The sequence below is a fragment of the Stenella coeruleoalba genome (assembly GCF_951394435.1).
Source record: "Stenella coeruleoalba genome assembly, chromosome: 16".
NCBI lineage: Eukaryota > Metazoa > Chordata > Mammalia > Artiodactyla > Delphinidae > Stenella > Stenella coeruleoalba.
In genome coordinates this window covers 25267350-25289995 of record NC_137162.1, presented here as the reverse complement: position 1 = coordinate 25289995, position 22646 = coordinate 25267350, and the positions used below count along the sequence as shown (strand labels likewise).

Genomic DNA, 22646 nt, shown 5'->3' with positions numbered 1-22646 from the left:
GGACTTCCAGTCTCCAGAATTGTGAGAGAGGTCTCTGTTGTTTATAAGCTAACCAGTCTGCCATATTTGTTACAGCGATTCAAACAGACTAAGACACGGTGCCTTTTGTGCCCAGTGCTAAGTAAATGTGCGGTCCACCTTGATGATGTCGCGTGAACTCCATGGTGAGACGCATCCTGGCTTCTCCTGAGTGTACCTAGCTTCTGGCACCTTGTCTTATCACCTGTGACCACATGAGGCTGTGTCATGTTGTTATGGCCCACCTTGGCCCGTTCAGCCCAAATCAGAGGATTTCTGCTTCATGAGATGGCTGGACACTCCCCCACTCCCTGAGCCTTGAGCATAAGGGAACAGAGCTCCTAAAACATCACAGATGAGTGGATGCTGGGGCAAGGATGCTCGTAGGACCTGAAAGGAGATAGTGAACCAGGGGTGGAGTGGCCTGGGAGGGGCTGGGCAGGTGGGAGCTTGTCCCCCCCAAGCCAGTTCTGAACCCTTCTGACTAATACTGCTCATGGCCACGCAGGGTAGTGTCACAGTTGGAGGGGTGAGGTCCCCTTCCAGCTCCAAATTTCCTGCCCCAAATGGGCAGGTGAGTGCCTGGGCACGAGGTGAGTGCTCTGGGGCCTCCTGCCAGCACTTGCAGCCTTCATTTCTCCATCTGGTTTGGGGGTCTGAGGCCACAGCACCTCAGACCCCCATTCCTGCCTCTTCACCTGGCTGCGGCTCACACTTTGCTGAAGTAGGTGGCCACCTCCTTGCGTGAAGGCCGGGACCCGCCCCCAGCCCAGCCATTGCCCACCAGTGGCTCCTCCTGGCTCAGCCGCAGGGGCGGCTTGCACTCGTGCCAGCGCCTGAGCAGCCTGTTCGTGGTGCCTTGATCGGTGATGCCACGCAGCTTCTCCCTCTCCGCGTTGGCACCGTCTGTGGCAGTGGGAGCAGCCGAGCCAGCAGGGACTGCAGCCAGCGCCCCGTGGCCGTGACCCAGCTCCAGGTCATGGATCATGGCCTCGAAGAACTGCTGGATACAGACCTTGGCAAAGGCCTTGGCGTGCTCCGTGCCTGTCTCATCGAAGAGCTTGTGCTCACTGTCGATGTAGTGGGACCAGTACTTGCTTTTGAGGACGGCGACCTGAGTGAAGCAGGGCCGCACAGAGCACACGACGAACGCCAGCAGTGTGGTCAGCAGCACGAAGGACCAGCCCAGTGACTGCAGGGGAGAGAAGAGAGAGTCAGCTGGGCACTGCCCTCTAGCCTCCCAAACCTGTCCAACCCCCCAAAGCACACTCCATGTCAGGGCCTTTAGGGAAAAGAGCACTGACAACAAAGAGCAAATGACAGCACCTCTTGGCCTCCACTTTCTGCTCTGTAAAATGGGCATAGACCCACCCATCTCATGGAAATGAGACCACGTGAGTAAAATGCCCTGTATGTAGGTCTGGCACTCAGTACACAGGAGTTAGCTGGGCAGACCCTGGAAATAGGCTGCATGGGTTTGCCTGTCTCCACTACAGGTGTATCCCAGAGATATGGTGGGTTCTGCTCCAGGCCATTACAATAAAGCAAGTATTGCAATAAAGTGAGTCACACGAAGTTTTTGGTTGCCCAATGCATATAAAAGTTATGTTTACACTATACTGTAGTCTATTAAGTGTAGAATAGCATTATGTATAAAAAACAATATACATACCTTAATTAAAAAATACTTTATTGCTACAAAATGCTAACCATCATTTGAGCCTTCAGTGAGTTATAGTAGTAACATCAAAGATCATTGATCACAGATCACCATAACAAATATAATAATGAAAAATTTGAAATATGAGAATAAGCAAAATGCGACACAGAGACACGAAGTGAGCAAAAGCTGTTGGAAAAATGGCGCCAATAGACTTGCTCGATGCAGGGTTGCCATGAAACTTCAACTTGTGAAAAATGCAATGTCTACAAAGCCTAATAAAGTGAATTGCAACAAAAGTGTGCCTGTCCTTAACGGTTGACTAGGAGCAAAATGTCTCCCACCTACAAAACGGGGCTGTTGATAGTACCTATCCCATTGGGTTGTTCTGAGGACGAAATGTGGTAATAAACTTAGCACAGTGCCTGGTACCTAGTTAGTGTTCAGTAACTGTTAGCCACTATTATTAGGCCAACCAGCCCTCAGTAAGCATGCCTCTTCCTTCAGGAAGCCTTCCTTGACCTCCCGTAGTGATGCTTCCTCCTCTGAGTCCTGTATCTCTCCTCCGGCTCCTGCTAGTGTCGGCCTTTCAGTCAGCAGCGCTCAGTCAGCGCCTCCTCTGTGCGGGCTCTCAGGGGTCACAGAGACAAACTGGACAATTGCTCAAACTCCATGCTGGAGAGCACCGGATGCTTGGGTGCTAGTTCTGTTCTTCCAGTTACTCACTGTGGGGAAGGCTGCTCCCCCAGTCTGAGCTTCAGGGTCAACCCCAGTTGCACAGAGAAGCATTTGGCCGGATCAGGATGGAGAAGCAGGGCAACCCGAATGCCTGTAGTGGGGTGAGTGGGTCATGGCAGAGTACTCATCAGGTGGGGAGGTGCAGAGCGTGTGCTGGATGAGGAAGTGTGGACCCTGCTCGGCTGAATCTCCTGAAGTTTCAAGTAACGCTGGACAATCTCATTTTCATGGGAAAATTTCTGGGTTTTAGATGATGCCAGCTAATTCTAAAATTGAATTTCGAATTCAACCCCTGAAGGCCAAATGAAACATGTCTATAGGCCAGGCAGCCTGCCATCTGGGGGCCCTTTTAGTTTATGAGTTGATGGTTTAAAGGTCAGGTGGAGGGACAGCTGCCCCAGGCCCCGAGGCCTGGGATGACGGACAAGTACCCACAGGAGAGGAGGTGCAGGCTGGGAGGGAAGCAGAGTTCAGATTGTACGCTCGGAGCGTGAGTTTCACATGGGTGCCTGGTGGCGACGCAAGCCCCACAGGGGAGAGTCCAGGCTGGAAGGGGAGCGGGGTGTCTGGATTCTCTGGAGCAGAGTGTGCATGTTTCTCCAGGCTTGCAGGGCAGGCCCAGCCCCCTGTCCCCTCCCTGACAGCCTGGGTCCCTGCCTGGGTCTTCCTCCCCACGCACAGTAACTGCAGAGGAGGTCTGAGGGGCAGAGGACGTGGGAGTGAGGCTGAGGGACCTGAGCTCTAGATTTCCCCATCAGTGGGTCCTCCATCCCTTCCTTTGGGGCACATCCCAACAGTGCATCCCCCTCACTCAGGCCTCCCTTCCAGGGGCACCGGCCCCTCAGCTCCCACTCCTGAGCAGGGAGCACCAGCTGGGGACATTTGCCAGGGAAATGTACCCAAATGGCCCAGCCACACACTGGCCTCAACACTGCCCCGGCCTGGAAGAGGAAATGGATGCAGATTCCCCCAGATTTCCAAACTGGAGCTCAGGGTGGAGGATGAGGGGCTGGCTGAGCAGTTGGGTCCCCTCTGGGGACCTCAGCACAGGGCACAGTGCTCCTTCCCCAGGTGGCACTGACCTGAGGGAAGACACATGGTTCTGCCTTCGGAGGCCCTGGCCTCCTTTGGGGAGATATGCCCCTGCACCATGGAGCTCCGTCTGAGGAGGGAGACCCAGTCCTGGCTGGGGGCCTACATCTATTTGGGGAAATATGACCACGTCCTGAGGAAGCCCCATTTCGAGATGGGGGATGGGGTCCTTTCCGAGGGACCCGATCTGTGAGGGGAGACCCAGCCCAAGGCCATCTGGTCCCTTACCTGAGAGATGCAGTGCAGGTAGCGCACGGCCACCTCGCGGGCCAGAAGCCAGTCGCCGTCACAGACCTCGGGGCAGGGCACCCGGGCCAGCAGGCGGGTGAGCTCGGGCCGGGGCAGGCCGGGGGCCAGACTGCCTTTGCCCAGCATGGTCACGGGCACAGCAGTGCAGAGGGCACAGAGGAAGCGCTTGCCATCCAGCAGTGTGACGGCCACCCAGACGACGGGTGCGATGAGGGCGCGCTGAGCCATGGAGCAGAACATGCAGCGCAGCACGGCGGGGTCCTCGGCCTGGCGGCCCGGTGGCCGCTTCCACTCTTCAGCCAGCATGGACACGTTGCTGTTCATGGCCAGACCGAGCAGAAAGAGCACCAGAGGTGGCGTCAGCAGAACGCCGGTGCTGTAGACCGCGTTGTAGCCCGGCAGGCAGGGGCAGCTGAAGTCGAAGGTGGAGTACATCTGGGCGCTGGCCAGGGCCATGATGCTGCAGATGCCGTTCATGAAGGACTCCTGGTTGGACTGCAGGAACTGGAAGATCATCCGGAACTTGTCCATGGTGCCCCGCACGGGGTCTGCTGGCCTCCTCCCACCTCACCGCTGCCTCAGGATGGCCCCTGAGGCCCACTCTGCCCACTGGGTGGGTACTTCATGGCTGAGATGGGCAGAGCTCAGGGCGGAGGCTGAGGCCACTGTCTCTTTGAGGAACCTTCTAAGTCAGGTGCTGGCCGAGAGGACACAGGTTGGCCAATCCCATGGGTGCAGCCAGGGTGCTGCCCCTCCCTGCCCCGCCCCTGCTGGGTTTCTCTCTCTCCACGGCTGGCTCTGGCACTGGGAAACCACGAGGACCATGCCTGATGGGGACCAGTTCTCTGTGGGCTGGGAGGAGGGCAGGGAAGGAGGCTCAGACTTGTCCGGGAAGGCACTGTCTCCAGCAGGGTTGAGGTTTGGGAGAAACTAGGGATGCTGCAGAGGCCTGAGCTTCTGGACCTTGTCCCCTGGGCTCCTAGGAAGCATGTCGCCCTCCTTCTGCCCTTCTCATTGGGTCTTTCCTCCATGCTGTGTCAGGATCCAAGAGGGCTCTTCCATCTGCTCAGACAAGGATGGTAAGATGACGTAGCGATGGCCGTGGTGGTGGTGGCTATAATGGGGTGATAATGGTGGTGGGGATTGTGTTAATGGTGGTGATGGTGGTGGTAATGGCAGTTATGATGGTGATAGTGGTCACAGTGGGGATGGGGATGGTGGTGGAGATAGTGCTAAATGAATAAAGTAAAACGCCCTGAATTTGGAGTCAGTGGACTTGGATCTGAGAGGGTGCTGGGTCCCCTCTCTGCCAGGCAGAGAGCTATAAGCATAATGCTTTTATGTCCTGTCTGCTTGTGTCTCGGTGGGTGTGTCTGTGTCTTACAGATGAAAAATCCTTTCCTGGCTCTACCTCCTACCTCTACTCCGCCAGGTCAAAAAATAAAGGAGTGGGCGGTAGGGTTTCCTGCCTGGGGCTGGGGACTCCAGAGCGTCTGCAGGAAGCAAGGCAGCGACCCCTCCACCAGCATAGCACAGTGGAAAGGGGCTTAAAGGGCTCCCTTTGATGTCGCCAGCTCTCTCAGAAGAGTGGGTCAGATCCAGCTCCAGCCAGATGGCTTCTGTCTGGGGCGAGAGGGTGAGGTTGGGGCTGCTGAAGCTGAGCGAGAGCCTGGACAGGGCAGCTCCCTGGGACCCTCAGATCTGTGTGCCTCTGTGTGTGTTTGGGTGTGAACTTTCTGCGGCTTTGGGCTTCAGTGTTTGTGGCTCTGCGGTGTGTGAGTGTAACTGTGACCAAGCAGGGTCCTGTAGGGCCTTCCTGGGACAGACCTTCCCCCCACCAGCCCCAACCCATGTCCTCCACCTGCCTCTTGTTTGTAGCAAAGCTTTCGTCTCCCAGGCCTCCCCTGAGACTCAGAAGGCTGGCTTAAGAGTTAATGGTTAGGAAACATGAAGATGTAAAAACAAAGACTAGCTGTTGTGCTGGGAAACTGGTAACAGTTTAGATGACAGACCAGCCACAGAGCAGAGGCACAGAACTCCCAGTTCCCTGAAGACACAGATAAAGGCCTGACACACATTCCTAAGTTCTTTTTACAGGAAGCCGACCCCTGCCAGATGAAGACTGCTGAGTCAAGCAGACGTTCCTTTCCCACCAACACTTGTCCCCCTAGTATTGGCCTTTTGAGCGGTGAGCAGCGGAACTTGGGTTCAGTACTGGCCTCATCCTCTTACGTAGCCACGTGAGTGGTCTTTGTGTCTGTGTGTCTCTGTGTTACTGACAAGAACTGGCACTGACCAGGGCTTCCCGTGGGTCAGGCCCTATGCCGGCACTCCACATGCATCACCTCATGGGATCCTTGTACAATGCCATGGGGTAGGTTTTATTGTCCCCATTTCACAGAGGTTGAGACTGAGGCTCAGGGAGGTTAAGTGACAAGTGTAGAGCTCAGAACAGACCCCCCCGCAAGATGTACTACTTTGGCATGTGGGTTATTTTGAGCTAAAGGCAGTAGAGAGCCTGTGGGCTCGAGAGAAACTACTGCTCCTCCCTTAACTACAGGAATTTAAATTGGGGATTTTTCCCAGAGAAAGAGTTATTCCCAGAGGTAAATTTTATCTAAGTGGCACCATCTATATGGCAGGACAAACACCTAATTACCAAACATCTGCTCATCTTCTTGTGAAACCGTACCTCATAGAGTTAATGAAAGCTGATGGCTAGCTAAGAGGAATTCTTGAGCTTGTCTTTCAGAGCAACAGACAGGGGAACAGCTTGTAAAAACCCCTCTGCTTGTAAGCTGCCTTCACTGACTAAGCTTGCTTTAGTTATTTTTTCTGTCTTTCCCTTTTGTCCTCTTTAATTGCATACCTTCCCAGCTTCACGTAACCCGACTGTCTTGGAGCAAGTTCTTGTCCAGTGCAAGCCAGCTAAGGCTGGTTGGGACCACCAACCCTAAAACTGGGCCTGCAGAGGTGTGTGTTGAATGGCCTTTTGACGTCAGAGGACTGGAAAACTTTACCCTCAGATCACGCTAAGTGCCTGTATATTTGAATATGCAGAAACATGTAACCCAGATACACCTGTGCAGAACACCAGTTCCCTCACGTTTTTCCTGCCTCCAATCACCTTTCCCCGTGCCAAGCCCACCTGCTTGTTCCATAGCTATCCCAACCCCCTCGCCTTGGGGGAGGCGGATCTAGGCTTGTTTTCCCGTCTCCTCAATTGCCTTCCTGTGAACAAACTCTTCCTCTGCCGCAAATCTTGGCATCTCAGGGTTTGGTTTGCTGTGTGTTGGGTAAACAGACCTGCTTTGGTAACACTTATCGTCCCGTGAACGAGCCTCCTGCACTTGGAAGCCCCAGGCCCCTATCCCACTCCTTAGCTCAGGATGGCGTAAGTACCTCATTTTACCTTTCTGTCTCTGACACTCTCATGTATGTGGGACTCCCATACGTACGAAATTAGATTTCCTCCTGTTCATCTGCCTTGTTTCAATTTAATTCTTAAACAAGCCAGAAGAACCTAGTAGGGTAGAGGAAAGTTTTCTTCCTCCCCAGCACCAGCTAAAAGTTACACAACTTGTAGGTGAAAGAGTGGGATTTGAACGTAGACCAGGTGGGAGTGGGGGGGTAGGAGGATGGGTGGAGGAGGAGGCAGGGAAGTGTGTTTTGTTTTTGGTTTTTTGCCTTTCCTCTCCAGCTGAATGAGGTTCTCCTGCTCTACGAGTCTGGGTAGAAATGCTAGCGTGTCACAAGCAGGGTACAGGTGGGGAAGTATATTGCTCCCCTTAGCCCTCAACCTGGGCCTTGGGTAACTGGAGCACCCAGGCTGGTGGCCCCTGGAGGACCCTGTTGGGGACTCCCAAGAGGCACAGCCACAGGTGGAGAGCAGGATGAGAGAGACCCAGCAAATGAGGCCAGGAGTCCAGGAGGAGTGTGGCTCCAAAAGGCTGTCTGGAATCTCTGTCTTCCTTCTATAGTGAACACGGCTCCCTGTTTGTAGCCCATGTGCCCTTTTTGTGGTGCCCAAATTGGCTTCAGGTGTCTGCTCTAACTACATATACACTCTCTGCAAAATACGTGGAATAAAACAGCTTGATTGGATTCTAAACCCATCATTGTCATTATCACTAGAATTTTGATTACAGTTATTTTAAATTAATTAATTAATTAATTACCTTTTGGCTGCATTGGGTCTTTGTTGCTGCGTGCCGGCTTTCTTTTTAGTTGCGGCGAGCGGGGGCTACTCTTTGTTGTGGTACGTAGGCCTCTCATTAAGGTGGCTTCTCTTGTTGCAGAGCACGGGCTCTAGGCGCCTGGGCTTCAGTAGTTGTGACATGAGGGCTCAGTAGTTGTGGCTCGTGGGCTCTAGAGCACAGGCTCAGTAGTGGCACACGGGCTTAGTTGTTCCGCGGCATGTGGGATCTTCCTGGACCAGGGCTCGAACCCATGTCCCCTGCATTGGCAGGCAGATTCTTGACCACAGTGCCACCAAGGAAGTCCCTCTAATGATGTCTATACCCATCTCTGTCTCTCTAGTAGACAGTGGGCTCCTTGATGGTGGGGCATATCATCTGTGGATCCTCTCTTCCCTACTCCCTGGCATAGTGCTTTCTATGCAGTAGGCACCTATAAGTGCTCAGTATAAGAAGGCAAGAGTATAGATTGCAGTCAGTGGCTTTTCACTGGTCCAGATGCTGCTTCCTTGCAGCCCAAGGTAGGGGCCCTGAGCCTCCTTTCCCTGGCTGGAGTTCACCCCTGCTGACTGGACCATGTCCAAGGTCTCCCTCCTCCCTTCCTCCACTTCCCCCAATCCCTGCTAACACTTTGCCTAAATCTTTCCCCACCCCAGTACTATTTCAGACATTTGCATGGCCTGACCACAGCAGGATGGGAGGGGAAATGCTGAGCTGCAGGGACTGTCCATCCTACAAGGTCCCTTGGCAAGCACCCAGGAGAACAGAGATTGCCCGATATGGAGGGGGCTGGGCTCCAGGAGGGCATCCAGGGGCCCCTGTGCTGCCCCCATGCCCTGAGGACCAGAAAAGCGTGGGGTGAACCCAAGTCTGTGCCCACCAAGCACAATAACAGGAAACGTGTGTGTGTGTGTGTGTGGTGAGTGAGTCATCAGAGAGGGGCAGAGACCCAGAGGAGCTCACAGGCTAGATCTCCCCCAACGCTTCTGGTTTGGGCTGCTAGAGCTTGAGTGGCAGTTCTTCCAGCAACATTTAACCCTGGTGTTTCAAGGGTCTTCATCCCTGAGTCAGACCCCACACTCACACTTGGCCCAGAGGTTCTTTTTTTTTTTGCGGTATGCGGGTCTCTCACTGTTGTGGCCTCTCCCGTTGTGGAGCACAGGCTCCGGACGCGCAGGCTCAGCGGCCATGGCCCACGGGCCCAGCTTCTCCGCGGCATGTGAGATCCTTCTGGACCGGGGCACGAACCCGTGTCCCCTGCATCGGCAGGCGGACTCTCAACCACTGCGTCACCAGGGAAGCCCGGCCCAGAGATTCTTAAACACTGGAATCTGCAGAGCCACCTGGGGTTCCTGTTCAGTGTGGAGATGTCTAGGGCTGCCTAGATACCTAATTTGCACCCTGATTTGCAGATCTGGTCCATACACTGTATCCCTGGGGAAATCCTTACCAGGATGCCAGCTTCTTGCTGAGGGCAGTGGGTAGATACCCCTGGAATGCCTGGTGAACGAGGCAGCCTTAGAAAGAGAGGCTAAGCTCAGGGGTCAGGCTGCAGGTGGTGGGGAGGGTGGTGAGTAGAAGGGTGAGGGAGGAAGCATCTGCTAGCTGGCGGTGAGCAGAAGGCTGGGCTGACAATGCAACTGCATCTTAAAGGACTGCTCAACCTTAGTGGGCTAGGAGTAGAATTGCTGGGACTTGGGAAGATGGGAGCTGGAAGGATCAGCCCCCTTGACATTCAAAAACAGAAAAATCCCCTTGCCAGGAATATATAAAACTATTCATCGGCGGTAGTCAGCAAGAGGCACTAATTAGTACTTTTAAGAGGAACTCAGCAAGTGCGGCTTGCTGAGCTCGCTCAGAGAACCTTGCTGGAGGCTGCAGGAAACCCAACCAGAGCACTGAAAACAAACACACACACCAGCAGTCTAGAGGGGAGACTAACGTGGTAGCTCAGAGCAGACTCTAGAGCCGACGTCCCGGGATAAAGTTCCAGCTCTTACATGGGTTACCTCAGGCATTTTATGCCTCAGTTTTCTCCTCGAAAAAATGGGACTAATAATCATCCTACTTCATTAGATTATCATAAAGATTAAATGAATTCTATATGGAATAGAATAATGACTGGCACATACTAAGCACCACACAAGCATGTGCTGTTGTCGTGATTATTATTTTAAATGTAGAATCTGGACATCTAGGACCCAGAACCCATGGCAGATCTATTTAGACTCTTGCTACTCCACATTTGGTTCACTGACCAGAAGCATCAGTATCACCTGGGAGCTTGTTAGAACTGCAGGCTTAGCCCCAGTCCTGGATGGACTGAATCAGAATCTGCATTTAACAAGAGCCCAGTGAGCAGTGAGCTCACTGAAGTTCGTGCAGCAGAGCTTTAGAGCACACAGGGGGCCACACCCAGAAACTCGGCCAGAGATTGGGCTATTTTGGGGAAGGAGGCCAAGAGGGTTTAGGTTGCCCTGCCTTGGGCTCCCCATAGCCTGGAAAGCCCTCAGACCCTTGTCAGAGCGGGCATTTTACGTGGGGACACGGCCAGGGTCCTTACACGTCGGTGTGCTGGGGCGGCCTGGTGCCTGGGGCCACCCCACCAGCGTCCAGGAGATGCCGTGAGGTCAAGTGGTGGTTTGCTGGAGTACCAGGTGCTCAGGAGGTGGTCCACCTTCTCCTGACTGAAGATTGCGCACAGCTGGGCTTTCCTGCTTCCACCGTCCAGGCCCTCGCAGGGCTCGGGCACCTCAGGGGTCTCCGGACCCCTGCCCGCGGAGGTCCGGCGCAGCCCCCGCGCCCGCGTCTCGCTCTGCATGCTGGCGAGGAAGTGCAGCACGCAGTGGTGTGCGAAGTCCCGCGCGTGCTCACAGCATGTCTCGTCGAAGAGCTTCTGCTCCAGGTCCACGTAGTTGCTCCAGTATCTGCGCTGCATGAGGACTGTCTGGTCGAAGCAGGGCCTCAAACAGCAGGCCAGGAAGGCCACGACGATCAGCAGCAGGGTGATACCCCAGCTGATGGCCTGGAGGGTGGGGAGCTCGAGGTTGAGTGTGGCGGGACACAGATATTGTACAACGTGGCAAGGATGTTCCAAAGTCTCTCCCTTTGTTTATCCCTTGCATCCTTTTTCAAATCTATCCATCTTCCCACTAAGTCATCCATCCTACCAACCACCTCCATCTGTCCTTCCTCCCATTCTTTCATCCTTGCATCCATTTTCTATCCAACGATCTCGCCACCCATCTAGGCATCCATCCTCTTATCTGACTGTATATCTATCATCTTTCTATCCAGCCATCCTCTCAACCATGCTTCCATCGTCCTTCATCCTCCTTCCTATCCAGCCATCTAGCCTCCCATCCATTCATGTTCCCATACTCTCATCCTTCCTTCCTTTTATCTATCCAACCATCCATCCACCTGCCATTCATCCCTCCAACTTTCCTCCTGAAGGGAACAAGAATATGTCACCCCAAATTATGCCTCTTTGACATAAAAATTATTTTGAGCTGAAGACAATTAAGAAGGAGCAACCTCCCCTTCTGCCTGAAGGCAGGATATAAATTCCCCTTTTGCTGGAGACAGACTCATCAGCCCAGAGACAGCAGCAGAGGAATCCGCAAACAAACCTCACTCCATTAGTTTCCTCCCATGTATTTATTTTCCTTCCCACAGTTACCACCCTTGGAAGCGTAAAACTGCTTTCCCTCGTGCTGACATTTCTCTACAATGGTATTGCTCATGGCTGAAGATGCTATATAAGCACACTTCTAAGCCACCGCTTTGAGTTACTCTTTCTTCTTCTTCTTTTTTTTTGAGTTATTCTTTGTTTTAGGTTTCTCCTGCATGATGATCACTGCACACAATAATAAACTGTTTTCCTCCTGTTAATCTGTCTTTTTGTTAGTCTCAGCTGAAAACCTAAGGTGGGTGGAGGTCAAGTTTTGCCTCCTTTGCACTCCCATCCATTCATCCGTCCATCCACCCATCATCTTTCATCTTTTTATTTGGTTCTTCATCCGTGCTTATATATGTGTATCCATCCCATCTATGCATCCATCCATCCTATATTTTGGGGAAGACACGGAGGACTCAGTCTTTGCTCTCACAGAGCTCACACTTTAGTGGAAGATACAATGAAATAGGTGATGAATGGCTAAGCACCATGTTGAGGGATGTATCGGGGGTTGTGGGAAATCAGAGGGGGGATACCCAACCTGAACTTGAGGGCTCAGATGACAGTGCGGTTGAGGCTGAGACCTGAAGGATGGCAATAGTTTACAGGATGTGAACAGGGAATACTGTTCCAGGCCAGGTGTGAGGAGAAGCTGGAAGCAGTTCTCTGAGGCTGGAGACCCCACCTGGCCAGCCCCTCGCCCTCCCCTCTGCCCAGCCAAAGGTATTGAGACATTGCTTAAGACCCGAGCAACCGTGTGCACCTGGAGCAGAGATATCACTCCTCTAAACCACAAAGACATATTTGAATCCTTGTCATTTGCAGATGTGATTGCCAAAGCTCTCTCGTTTGGCCTCTGACAAGGTCCTCCCTCCCCCCACTCCAAATCTAAAATACCTGTGCGAGTATTTTACCTGGGGGGCAGTTAGTGTGACTGGTCATTTACAGCTGAGTCAGGACTTAAGCCTGGTCTGACTGAGGATTCTGCACTCTTTCCAGGGAACTAGTGAGAGCCTACAGTGTTTACATCCGTAGGAGACATCAAGGTGAGGAGACCAGACCTCCATTTACTTTGCAGGAGAAACTGAGGCCCAGAGGGGGAGGGACATGGCCAAGGTCACAGTCTGAAGCAGAACCAAGTGTATCCTGAGCACTGGTCCTCTCTCTGCCACTCCACGGGCCTGCATCTGCCACAAGCCTGTCCTGGCACCCCAAAGGGCTGGGTTGTAGCTCCAGTGATGTTCTGCATGGGGTGGGTTCATGTAAACACTTTTTGGGGGGACACAGCCCAGGCTGGGCTCTCGGAGTGGTGGAGGTGGAATCTGGAGCCTGGGCTGGGGTTTGTCCCCAGGATAATGGATTCTGTGCCCTGTGGGGAGCCGGACATCTGGGGAGCCTGCATTGTAGGTGGATGAGAGGGTTTGGAGGAATGGCACTTCAGATCCCTGCCCGGCCTCTTACAAACTGTGACTTTGGCCTTGTGAACTAAAGTCTCAGAGCCTCAGTTTCCTCATCTGCAAAATGGGATGATCATGACTACATCCACCTCATAGGACTGTTTTGAGAATTAAATGAAGTAATGCATATGAAATGCTTAGCACAGTGCCTGACACATATGTGCTTAATAAATGGTAATTAGTATATTTCTGAGGAGTGAGCAGAAGGTGTGTATGGGGTGGTGGCAGGGTAGAGCAGTCTCTCTCCAGTGTTTTCCTGCCATCCAACTTGGGGATGAGCCTAGTGGACTCCCGGAGGGTATGAGCACCTGGCATCCACCCTGGGGTGAGTCAGCATTGATGGCGGAGTCCCCACTTCCTAAGGCCCAACACTGTCCTGTGTGTGAGTCACACTCCTCATCCCCCCAGGGACCACATGCTCCATGGTTGTGCCTGCAGCATTGGGAGGGGCCTCAGGAAACCATTTGTACCTCCAGGCCCCTCGGAACCAATGCAGGACATTTCCCAGGGCTGGGAGAGGACCGCCCGAATTACCCGTGACAGGCACCGCAGGTAGCGAGACACGGCCTTCGGAGCGGGGCTGTCCCTGACCAGCTCATCTTCCTCGCAGGGCACCTTGGCCAGAAAGAGCTGCACCTGGCTGGGGGTCATGTTGGCAAAGTCTAGAAACTTGTCGGGGTCCACGGAGCTGCTGAAGGCACACACGAAGCACTTCCCATCGAGGAGAGCCAGCAGGATCCAGACAAGGGGGCGGCCAGTGCTCTCTGCAGCACAGAGAACAGGGAGCAGAGGAAGGAAGGGGGTACAAAGGGCAGCCGGAATTCAGCTGCAGCAGGAAGGCTACAGAGGAGATGCAAGGACGGACGTCCCAGGAGGGGGGATATCCCAGGTGTGATTGCACCAAAGGAAGGGCTACAGGTCCGAGCAGCAGAGGATAGGGAAGAAGCAGAGCTGAGGGTCCCGGGAGTCTCAGGACTGGAACACGGGGGAGCTGGTATTCTTCCTGCTCTAGCTTTGTAGCTGACTCTGTTGGTGCCCTGTTCCGCAGAAGCATCTAGAGCTTTGGTGGGTAGTTCCTATTCATATGGAGGGCCTGAGAGCTTCTGACCTCAACCACCTGCATGGCTCTGCCTGGAACTTTGGAGGAGTTTCTGCTCCCAGAGGTGCAGGCTGGAAGCGCTGGAGGGTTCATGTCCCCAAATCAACCTTCAATCCAAGAGGGCAGGGCCTGGTGGATAAGAACCCCAGCTTCCAGGACCCTCGGTGGGACGATTCTGAGGTGTGCTCTACCCACTTTCTTAGAGGGTCCCCAGAAGGACTGAGCCCGAGTTGCCTACATATTATCACGTTCTTCCCAGAGGCTGCTTTTGGGGGGACCCTAAACTAAGAGGGTCCCGTGGAATAACCCTCCCAGAGACAGCACCTTAAACACCTCTCTGCAGTGTCCGGGAGCCGCCCTCTGACTGTCCCCAGGTGCCGCTTTTGACCCGCTCTGCCCGTCTAGTGGCCTGGATTTGGTGTTGGTCACAGGACAGGAGCCCAGTGGAGCTGTACCCACTAGACCCCAGAGGAAAAGGTAAAGGGCACACTTAGTGAATGTGACCCTCCCTGCGTGGCTGAATCACAGGGAGCATGGAACCCCTGGGGAACATGAAACAGAGGTTGCTTGTGCACAGAACGCAGATGTTTTTAACTTGGGTTGTATACAAAACATAAGATGGTGTGTGCTGGCTGGGTGTGTGTGTGCATGGCCAACGAATTATATGTTGCAGGCAGGGGTGGATCCAGCATTTTCTATGGGGGCAATGTGGTTAGAAGGTGGAACCCAGGACTTGTTATGAAGTTACACTACATACCCTTGAGAACACCTCAGTTGTCCACATCAAAGAATAGGGGAGAGGAGGAGATCGTGAGTGAGCTAAAACCCACCAAGCCCCTCCTGCCACTGCCCATGGATCTAGAGCACTTATTTTGTCTAAAACAGGGCAGCACTTGGGCTGTGTTTGAATCTGGCTTGGGCTGTGTTTGAATCTGAGCCTCTTCTTCGCTGTGGGAGTTCAGCCTAGTGAATCACCCTCTCTGTGCCTCAGGTCCCCCATCCTTAAAAATGGGTCCAAGACAGGAGCCAACCCAGGGCCGAGGTGAGAATTCGTAGGCGGTGCACACACAGGACTGGGCACAGAGCTTGGCTCCCTGTGGGCCAGGGAGCATTATGAGTCGCTGAACTCAATCAGCTGATCAGGGCACCGACCAGGTGCGAGGCTCTGAGGACACTGTGATACAGCAGGTGAGGTCCTTGCCCTCAGGGAGCTTGCAGGAGAGGGGATGCAGCCTTCAAGTCAATGATGCCTCTCGTACGGCAACACGGCTATGCACGTCATGGACGGTCCTTCATGCATGTGGGGAGTTATAATCCATGGCCAGCATGATAGATGTGACCTGGATAATTCTTGGGAATCCTGTATCATTCATGCGTCTCCAGCACTGGACATGGAAAGGTGACAGATGACAGGATCAGAAATATCTGTTTCCAGAGTGGAAACTGGCAGATCGGTCTCTGTGAACTGATGATGCCTTGGTATCATTTCCTAGGGGAAATGAGGGTGCCTATGGGGGTGGGTGGGGGAGTTCTGACAATACCCACAGGGGTCACTGGGATTTTGGCAGCTGGCGGTGCCTGTGTGGCTGGGAGAGCCCCTGACAATGCCCACGGGGACCTGGGTGGCGAGGGACCGCACCTGCCGATGCCTGGGTCCTTCCTTCGGTGCCCCGCAGGCCGGTGCCTCTCCTCCACCATCACCACGGACTGCCGGTTGGCCAGGAGGCTGCAGAGGAAAAGGGCGGCTGGGGGCGTGAGCAGCTGGCCCAGGCCATAGAGGGCATTGCAGCGCGCCAGGCAGGGGCAGTTGAAGTCAAAGGAGGAGCACAGCTTGACTGTGACCGCGGCCAGCAGCAGGCGGATGCCGTCCATCACCGACTCGGAGCTGGACTGGAAGTGCTGGAGGAGCGCGCGGAATTTATCCATGGCCGGGCCTGGGTAGAGGGCAGCTGCGGGTGGCAGGCGGGGAGGTTTCAGCTGCCCTCCTGGTCAATGCCAGCCCCGCTGGGGTCGAGCCCGGGGCTGCGGGAGGTTCTTCCTTGTCTTCCAAGGGCCTGAGGGGACAAGGAGGAGGCGGGGTCTAGCCAAGGAGTGTAGGGCAGAGCAGGCTCTCTCCACCAAGGCCCCCTGGCCAGCCCGACTGCCGCCCGCTGCTACTCCCCTCCTCTCTGGGGGGATGAGTCACTGCTCTGTGACCAGCCAGCCCAAAGCACCTCTAGGCAGATGGTCCCCACCCTGTTCCTCCATCCCTCCCCTCTTCAGGTTTGGGATACTGATGCCTGACAGCTGCTGGGGCTTCCCGCGGGGGGACAGGCAAATCCCGGGTGTGGCAAGGCCACGGCGCCGATGCAGCCAATTACATTTTCTTGCCTTGGTTAAAAACATGACTTGGGGCTTCCCTGGTGGCGCAGTGGTTGAGTGCTTGAGAGTCTGCCTGCCAATGCAGGGGACACGGGTTCGTGTCCCAGTCCAGGAAGTGGGCCCGTGAGCCATGGCCACTGAGCCTGTGTGTCCGGAGCCTGTGCTCCGCAACGGGAGAGGCCACACAGTGAGAGGCCCGCGTACCGCAAAATAAAACCCCCAAAAACAAAAAACCCATGACTTGACTCAGCTGAGCCCAGGGAGATTTCACGTTGGCTTTCATGCTGGGAGGAACCACCAGGGGCACCTTACCCTGCCCGAAGCCTTTCTGGAAGAGAAGTCTCTTGAGCAGAGTTTAAACCATATTTCAGTGTTTGCCAGGGTCGTGGAACGGAAGGGCTTCCAGACAGAGAGTACCGTCTGGGCAAGGGCATGGAGGTGAGAAGCAGCCAGGTGTGGGTAGGCAGTTTGGGGTTGCTTGAATGTAGTGTCAGACAGGGGGTGTCGGGAGAGGGCACAGGGGGTGCTCACTGGGTGCCTGCACCCCTTTCCTCCACTTTATTCTACTGCCCTTCAGCTCTGGCCACCGACTGGCCCAGGTCTCCCTAAAGCGCAGCTCCCACTACATCACTCTTGCGCTCAAGTGTGACCAGGGCCCCCTCAGCTTCCTTAGCCTGGCGTTCAAGGCCCTCCTAACCATACCCAGACATGTCCTCCCATCTCCATGCCTCTGCTGATGCATCCTCCCCGCTGGAGAACCCGTGCCTCTTCCTCCCACCTGCTCTTCAAGAGGCAACTCCGATGCAGCTCTTTCACCGAGATGCCCCTGGTGACCTCAGCTCTGTGGGAACCTCTCCTCCCGCTTGGCCCTTGGAAAGGCCGCCCCAGCCTGCTGCTCCTCTCGCCCAGGTGGTGGATCTCTCAGCTAGGACGGGACCTGCACCCACACCTGCCCGTCCCTGCAGCCTCCAGCAAGGGTGGCAGATGTTTGTTCCCTGTGACGTTGACACTCAGACCCCCTTTTTTCATCTCCAGCTCTGTCCTCCCTGCCCACTCCTTGACCTGTACCTGCCTCCCTGTCTGCTCCTAGGAGGTGAATGGAATGTAGGTCCTGCTCTTATCTCTGTCTCTCTCTTATCCTGTCCCTCTTTCCATCTCTAACTCTACCTTTCTCTGTGTGTGTGACCCCCTGTGTCCCTCATTGTGTGTTTCTGAGTCTTTCTGTGTGTCCCTCTGTCTCTGTCCCTCTCTCTGTGCTGTGGCCTCTTCCTGTCTATCTTTCCCTCCTCTCACCTGCGGCCCGCCCTGTAGCACCCTTGTCTTACTGGCCCCCGGTCCTGACACTAGCAGCCTGGCTTGGGGAGAGGCGTGGAAGCAGCCACAGGAGCCCAGGCTCCATTCCTGGGTCACAGATCCGTGGGCTTGGCCTGGAGCCTGGGCTGCGGGTGGGTGAGGCTCAGGTTCCTCCTCAATCTCCATCCCTCTGGCTCCCTCACTCCTAGCCCAGCGCTACCCTTGAACAAAGGAAAACCTCAGGGACTGGATGGCCTTGACCCTACTGGCCCCTGCCCTGCTCCATCCAGCCAGGGCCAGTGGGCATGTGGGACTCCCAGGGATGCCATCAGCAATTCCTCAGACCCCAGGTCCTCACAGTCATGAGTGCCACTCCCCACCCCCAGCCCTCTGGAGCATGTGAGGTAAGCATCCTTCTGAATTCTTTCTGGCTCAGAGGCCCAGCAATGCCCTCCGGTCTCCACAGAGCCCGCCTGGACTGCAGCAGCTACACTGACCACCCCTCTTCCCGTATGCTCAAACGACTTTTAGAAAATGGAAATGTCGGCATCTTTTTTTTTCTGATTAAACACACCATTATGAAACATTGAAAAATATCTAATAAAAGTATATTATATAAAATATAATATACTAGATGAAATATCTAACATAAAATATATTATATATAATATATATTATATTAATATATATATAATATATTAGATAAAATATCTAATATAAAAGTATATATTGACTGCAACCCCCCAAGTCTCCGTGTCACTGCATCAGTGTGTGTCCTTCCAGACTTGTTGCTGCCCACACGGGCACGTGCTGGCTGGCCTGCCTGGGAATCCTCGGGAGACAGCCAGGGATGCTGTGAGCAAAGCACTGGGTGCCCTGCTCGCCCAGGAGCCCTGGGGTTGCTGGGGGAGAGGCAGCTCAGGCTGCCTCTGGGACTCCCATCTGAGGCCAGTCTCTCTCTTCTCTTAACCTTCATGACACAGGGCTCACTGTGTTTCCGTTTCTCTGAGAGATGACAGCCCAGCAGCTTGAGGGACCCGTGGGACCTGCAAATGAATTTTGTGTAGATCATTTAGCCTGTAATTTAAGTCAGACCATCCCCAATGTGTCCTGCAAACTTCCTAAGTATCTGTGCAGTCTCCACTTCCGATGAGGTAGCAACAGACGGAAACCCGGCTCTTATATCTTATTTGTATCTTACCCAGTCCATGTGCTAGTCCAGGTCCTGTGAAACAGGATGACCTGTGTGAGGGAAAGTGGGGAGGGAGAGGGAAAGGGCGGGAGCGCCATCAGAGGCAGCGAGTGTGGCTCTGCGGGGAGGAGAGGCGAGGGCATAATGGAGAAGCCCTTCAAGCCGCTCCCTGTCCTGGGCTCCTAGCTAGCAGAGAACCACCAGCACCGGCACAGCCCTGGCGCGGGTCCTGGAGAGGCAGGCCGTTTGTCTGAGAGGTCACACAGCCTGGTGGGGACAGGCCCAGGAAGGATGTGCTCCTCCTCTGTGCCTTCCAGCCCTAGTCACCCTCTGGGCTGCTGCCAGGAAATGGAGCTGTCCCGCCCAAGACCCTGCGTCTCAACCCTGAACCCCAGCGCTGGGCCCCCCACTGAGCACGGAGGGGAGAGAAATGGGCTGGGAGGGTCTGAGCACCCCTCTCTCCCATTCTACTCTCAGGGAGGGGAGGGTGGCCAAAGGGCCCCCAGCTGCTTCTAACTTGGGATTTTTCCGGAAGAGAATGGACAGTGTTTCTGAGGGAACACTGCAGGAAACTGGGACAAGGTCTCTCCCAGGCCAGCCTGTTCACAGCTCCAGCCTCTGGGAGGCGAGATGGCCCTGCCAGGTCAGCCTGGGTCGTGTGACTGCACTGGTCCTTGCTGGGTATTTAGTGGAAAACATTCAAGCAAAGAAAAAGGCAAGAAGGAAGTCCACCACGACTTAAAGGGCTATTACCTCTCGGGGTGAGCAGGTGGCTTTACATTAAACAAAAATTCTGTATTTTCTAAATTGCCTATTTTATAATAATGATTTTTTAAATTTCCCAGTAAAAATCATAAGTATTTTTACTGGAAAAACTCACAGGGATTAAGGGACAAGGCAAAAGGAAGGAAGATCGTCTTTTGTTGCCCAGAGGCCAGGCCTGATATACAAGGAGAGGCAGAAATCGAAGAAAAATAGGAGAAAGGTTTATGTTACTCATGTGTGTGGAAAGAATATTAACTTGTAGATCTGCTGCAGAATAATGCCTCAGATCAGATTTTCTCAACTCCCTACCCTACCTCGGGGCTCTGCAGCTGTGTTCTTCCAGATCTTTTCATTCTGGGAAAATTTTTAAAAATCAGATTTTCATTTTAATGCTGACTTAAATCTATTTAGCAGTTTAAACACGTGTTAACTTGCAATTGGAAGATCTTTATACAGCAAGTCTTTGGTTTCTTTTTTTCTCAACTTGGGGTCTTGGAGATATATTCTTGGGGGTCCTCCATATTTTTATTTCCTTCGAAAGGAATCTGGGTATTTGAGAGATGCTGGCTTGACTGTTCTTGGAATTCCTGTGACGGAGAGGGCTCCTTAGGACAGGGTGCCCCCTACTGGAGGAGTCAGTGTGTCCGATGTGTGTGTGTGTGTATGTGTGCGGTGAGTATGTGTGTGTGGTGAGTGTGTGTGTGTGGTGTGTAGCGTGTGTGTCCTCAGAAATACAGGCGTGGCTGTGTTTCTTCTTTCTGTATAGAGAATACACTCTCCCCTGGGGTTTCTTCAGAAGGAAGACACTGGATGCGTGTCCCACTTCTCTCTCAGGACTGGGAGGCTATTGTTGCCTCGCATCTCAGAGCTGTGGGGCCCTCTCTGTCCCTGACAGACCAGCCTCTCTTCTACCCAATGACAGAGGCCTCTGTGGGGTCCAGGGGACAGGCCTTTCTGGTCTGCTCTGGCAGGCCTGGCTGAAAGCACCGTGGCGCTTCTGTGGGCTCCACTCTGGCGACTGTGTAGAGCCACATGGCCTCTGAGGGACTGAAAGGAGAATGAAAATAAAGGGGGGACTCGGACACATGGCATCAGAACAACTGGCTAATCATTCGGGAAAATGTAGGTGAATTTCTTCACAATCAGAGGCAAGGGAAGGCCTTTGTGATCAGAGCACAGAATTCAGTAGCTGTGAAGAAGAAGATGGATGAAGTGGGCCTCATAACTTCTGTGGGCAAAATGCCAATCAGCAAAGTGAAAATAACAAAAAACTGAAACAAGGCATTTTCCACACACAAGCCACACAAAGCCCTATTTCCTTAATTTGCAGAGGAATCATACAAATCGATAAAAAAAAGATGATCAATCCTATGAAAAAATGGGCAAAGGATGTGAACAGGCTATTCACAGAAAGGGAAGGACCCGTGGCCCCAAATCCTGTGAAGACTGTAGCCCTCATTCTTAATTAAATATGAATCTGAACAAGCAGGTGCCTTTTTAAACTAAGTTTTTAGAAACTAAAAGATAGATATTACCCAATGTTGATGAGGGCTTAGGGAAATAGTCACTTTCATACACTGATGGTTGGAGTATAAATTGGTACGAATTTTCCTAGAACAATTTGGCAATATATTTAAAGCAAAAATTTAAATATACGTGCCCTTTCACCTAACAATTACATAGCTCTGTATTTGCCCTATGGATAGATTTGCAGAAATAGCCAAGATAAACAAGCAAGGATGTTCATGATAGATTTGTTTTAATAGGAATAAAACTGGAAACAACCCAAATTTCATCAATAGGCGACGTTTAATAATTTGTTTAAATAAATTATGGCACGGCCATAAAGTGGGATCTATGCAGGCATTAAAAGAATGAAGCAAACCTATGTGTGTTCGTATGGAAAGAACTCTGATAGATTCTAAGTTTTTTTTTTTTTTTAAATGTAGTTTAGTACACTGTGCATAGCATAATCCCTTCTGAGTAAAAATGATATAAATATGTAAAACTTTTGGTATTGTGCATACACTTTTTGCTGGAAAGATATATAAAAAATGTAGACAGTTAATACTATTGGGTGGTAGAACAGGGGAGACCTTTATTTTCTTTCCAGTTTATACCTTTCTGTGCTGTTTGACTTTTCAAACAATGTACATACGAACTTTATTTTTAAAAGATCAACAGAAGTATTCTGGGCAGGAGATTTATGGATTTTAAAATATGTTTCAATATGTAAATAGATAAACATTAAAAAAAATAGGATTGAAATGTATGACTCACACAAAATAAAATAACCAAGTTCAAACGTTAACATGCTTCTACACTTTAATTTTGGGTTCTCACCCTACAGGTTACAGAATATGGAACAGTTGCATTGGTTCACCATACATTTCTAACTCCTCTTCTCAGAAGAAGAAACAGATAAGCCGGGTTTTATAATATTTTCACCTTCTTCTTTTAAACAACCCTAACAATCTATAAAAATGGATTTTCTGACCAAAGTGAAACGAAGTGGTTTCCAGACCCTGTGAGGGGGGCGGGTTTTCTGGTGTGGAGGTCCTGCCAGCAGTGGCATCAGACATGGATGTCGGGCCAAATGCAGAGACTTGGGGGCAAAAACAGGTGAGGTGCTCTTGGGGGAGGGGACACCCATCCAGCTGGAGTTTCTGAATTCTACTCTTACTCCATAAATACGAAAGTCAGAGTAACCCTGGGCACCCCCCTTTTCCCTGTTGCCTGTGCCCACAAGCTCATGAGACTTCTGAGACGTGTTTGGGAGAGCCCTGGGCCAGGAGTGGCAAGTCCCAGTTCTGAGGGTGATTGGGTGCATTGGCTGCCCACCCTCAA

The 22646-nt window shown here is 52.7% G+C and overlaps 2 protein-coding genes across 2 annotated transcripts; both read right to left on the bottom strand.

Moving 5' to 3' along the window:
* Nucleotides 1-727: 727 nt before the first annotated feature.
* CALHM1 (calcium homeostasis modulator 1) lies at nt 728-4685 on the bottom strand (the record flags this gene model as incomplete). Its single annotated transcript, XM_079900473.1, has 2 exons — nt 3737-4685; nt 728-1210 (listed from the first exon to the last, which is right to left on the bottom strand). Exons 1-2 carry the CDS (start codon nt 4286-4288, stop codon nt 728-730), a joined length of 1035 nt encoding a protein of 344 aa, XP_079756599.1. The 5' UTR covers nt 4289-4685.
* A 5777-nt stretch (nt 4686-10462) lies between these two features.
* On the bottom strand, nt 10463-16114 carry CALHM3 (calcium homeostasis modulator 3; the record flags this gene model as incomplete). Its single annotated transcript, XM_079900561.1, is given in 4 exon segments — nt 10463-10978; nt 13624-13841; nt 13844-14001; nt 15828-16114. Coding segments are annotated over 4 exon segments (1179 nt in total).
* Between the last annotated feature and the right edge of the window lie 6532 nt (nt 16115-22646).